This window comes from Polyodon spathula, chromosome 1, assembly GCF_017654505.1.
Source record: "Polyodon spathula isolate WHYD16114869_AA chromosome 1, ASM1765450v1, whole genome shotgun sequence".
Lineage (NCBI taxonomy): Eukaryota > Metazoa > Chordata > Actinopteri > Acipenseriformes > Polyodontidae > Polyodon > Polyodon spathula.
Genome location: NC_054534.1, coordinates 80837252 through 80839216, shown reverse-complemented (window position 1 = coordinate 80839216; position 1965 = coordinate 80837252). Strand labels below are relative to the sequence as shown.

The window sequence follows — 1965 nt, the reverse complement described above, 5'->3', positions numbered from 1 at the left end:
CAACAAGTAAAGGCATTTGGGCGTGTGCGGGTGAGAGGTCGGAAATTTCACACCGCCTCTCAAAGCTTACTGGCAATTTATGAATGCAGCCAAACAGTGGACAGGCAATGGGTCCCAACCCAAATAGTCCCAGAGGAGAGTGCGGCCCCGTGGAGTTTAATGGTTTCCCAAGAAGGTGAGGTGGATGCCAACACCAACCAAGGTGAACAAGGATTCTCTTCTAGGCTCGCCAAATTATTGGCAGCTGAAGGGAAGACTGAAGAAGACCTTCGGGTGATGTATACCCCTCAGCCATCCTCAACTTCGGACACTGAGGCCCTTCTTAAGGCCATGGGAGAGGTGTTGGTGAAAATCACGAGACCGGCAGGGGAGGGGAGTTTGTATAAATGACTAAGAGCGTTTTCAGGAGTGCTTCCTACCCCAGCAGGCGAGGAGGGTTATGATCAATGGGTGGAACAAGCCAACCAGATGGTAAATGAATGTGATTACTCTGACTGTGAAAAGCACAAAAGGCTAGGGGAAAGCCTGAAGGGTCCAGCGCTTGAAGTTATACAAGCAGTACAGGAAACCAACAGTGATGCATCACCACAAGATTACCTTAAAGCATTGGAGAACAATTTTGGTAGTACGGAAAGTGGGGAGAATTTATATTTCCATTTCCGTGCCACTTGTCAACAGACTGGAGAAAAGTTATCAGATTTTCTTCGCTGTTTGGAGAGGTTGTTGAGGAAGGCAGTGCAAAAAGGTGGTTTAGAAAGTTTCAAAGCCAATAGAGCCAGAGTAGAGCAATTAATCAGAGGGGCCCACCCTAATGATTTAAAAATAGTTTACCTGCGGCTGAGAGAACGCCAGGAGGACCCTTCATCCTTTCTAACCATCTTAAGTGAAATTAGGAACGAAGAGGAGCAGGAGGCAGTGCGCCACCCAGTGGATGTTTCTGTTCGTACAGTGCAACCAGCTCAAGGGCCTACTATGGCTTGTACTGAACTAGTGGGTTTGAAGAACCAGATTCGAATTTTAGAAGAAGGTATGATTTCTTTAATGAACCAAGTTAATCCTGCTAGTGAGGAGCCATCTGAGGGAAGAGTGAGGGAATCGGCCCCACCAAGAAGTAAGTCTGCAGTGCACCGTGAACTGGAGACTGAATTGTGGAAACAGGTTCAAGAACTAAAACAGGATGTGGCCTCCCTCAAAGTGGATCCCATGGTTACTGATAAAACAGAAATCTTGCACAGCCAGCACAAAGCAAAATCAGAGTCTGGTGGAACAGGACAGTGGAGGAGACCCCAGAAGACCAGTGGATGGGTATCGTTTTGTTTCCAGTATGGAAAGAATGGGCACATGGCAGCAAAGTGTGATGCTCCCGAGAATACTCAGTTGGTTATAAAGAAGTTCACCCAGTTCACAAGGACACAGAGAAACTCCAACGGGGCCCAGTGAGGGAGCGCACTGAGGCCCCCAACCCTGATAGCTCAGAAATGACAACCCCGCACGAAAAGTTGAAGACTGGACGAGTTCCTAATGGACTTGTAGGCCCAGCCTCTACTATAACTGTGGAAATAAATGGGAGGGGTTGTAAAGCACTGCTCGATAGTGGCTCGCTAGTCACTATAGTGTTTGAGAGCTGGTACAGAGATAACATTGCAAACTTACCTTTGCACTCAGTAGAGCCTTGCATTGTGGGGGCTCAGTGACTCCAGATACCCATACTTAGGGTATTTAGTGATAGAGATAGGTTTCCATAAAGAGGTTGTCAGCGTGGAGGAGACCATTAGTGTGATGGCGTTGGTCTGTCCAGATGTGAAAGGACAGGCTTTTACTCCTGTTATCATAGGGACCAACGCAAACTTATTTAGGCGGTTAGCAGCTCTGTGTGAACAAGCAGCAGGGCCAAATTTCATTCAGACCTTATCCATTCACCCTATGTGTACTAGAGCTTACCTCAGGGTGCAGCAATCTGCTGGC

At 47.6% G+C, this 1965-nt stretch overlaps 1 protein-coding gene across 1 annotated transcript; it reads left to right on the top strand.

Moving 5' to 3' along the window:
- The first annotated feature begins 468 nt into the window (after positions 1-468).
- On the top strand, positions 469-1440 carry LOC121324982 (zinc finger CCHC domain-containing protein 18-like). Its single transcript, XM_041267286.1, has one exon. It carries the CDS (start codon positions 469-471, stop codon positions 1438-1440), a length of 972 nt encoding a protein of 323 aa, XP_041123220.1.
- Positions 1441-1965: the final 525 nt, after the last annotated feature.

Excerpts from the sequence above, each read along its gene's own strand:
- LOC121324982 (XM_041267286.1), top strand. The coding sequence starts at position 469 with ATGGTAAATGAATGTGATTACTCTGACTGTGAAAAGCACAAAAGGCTA.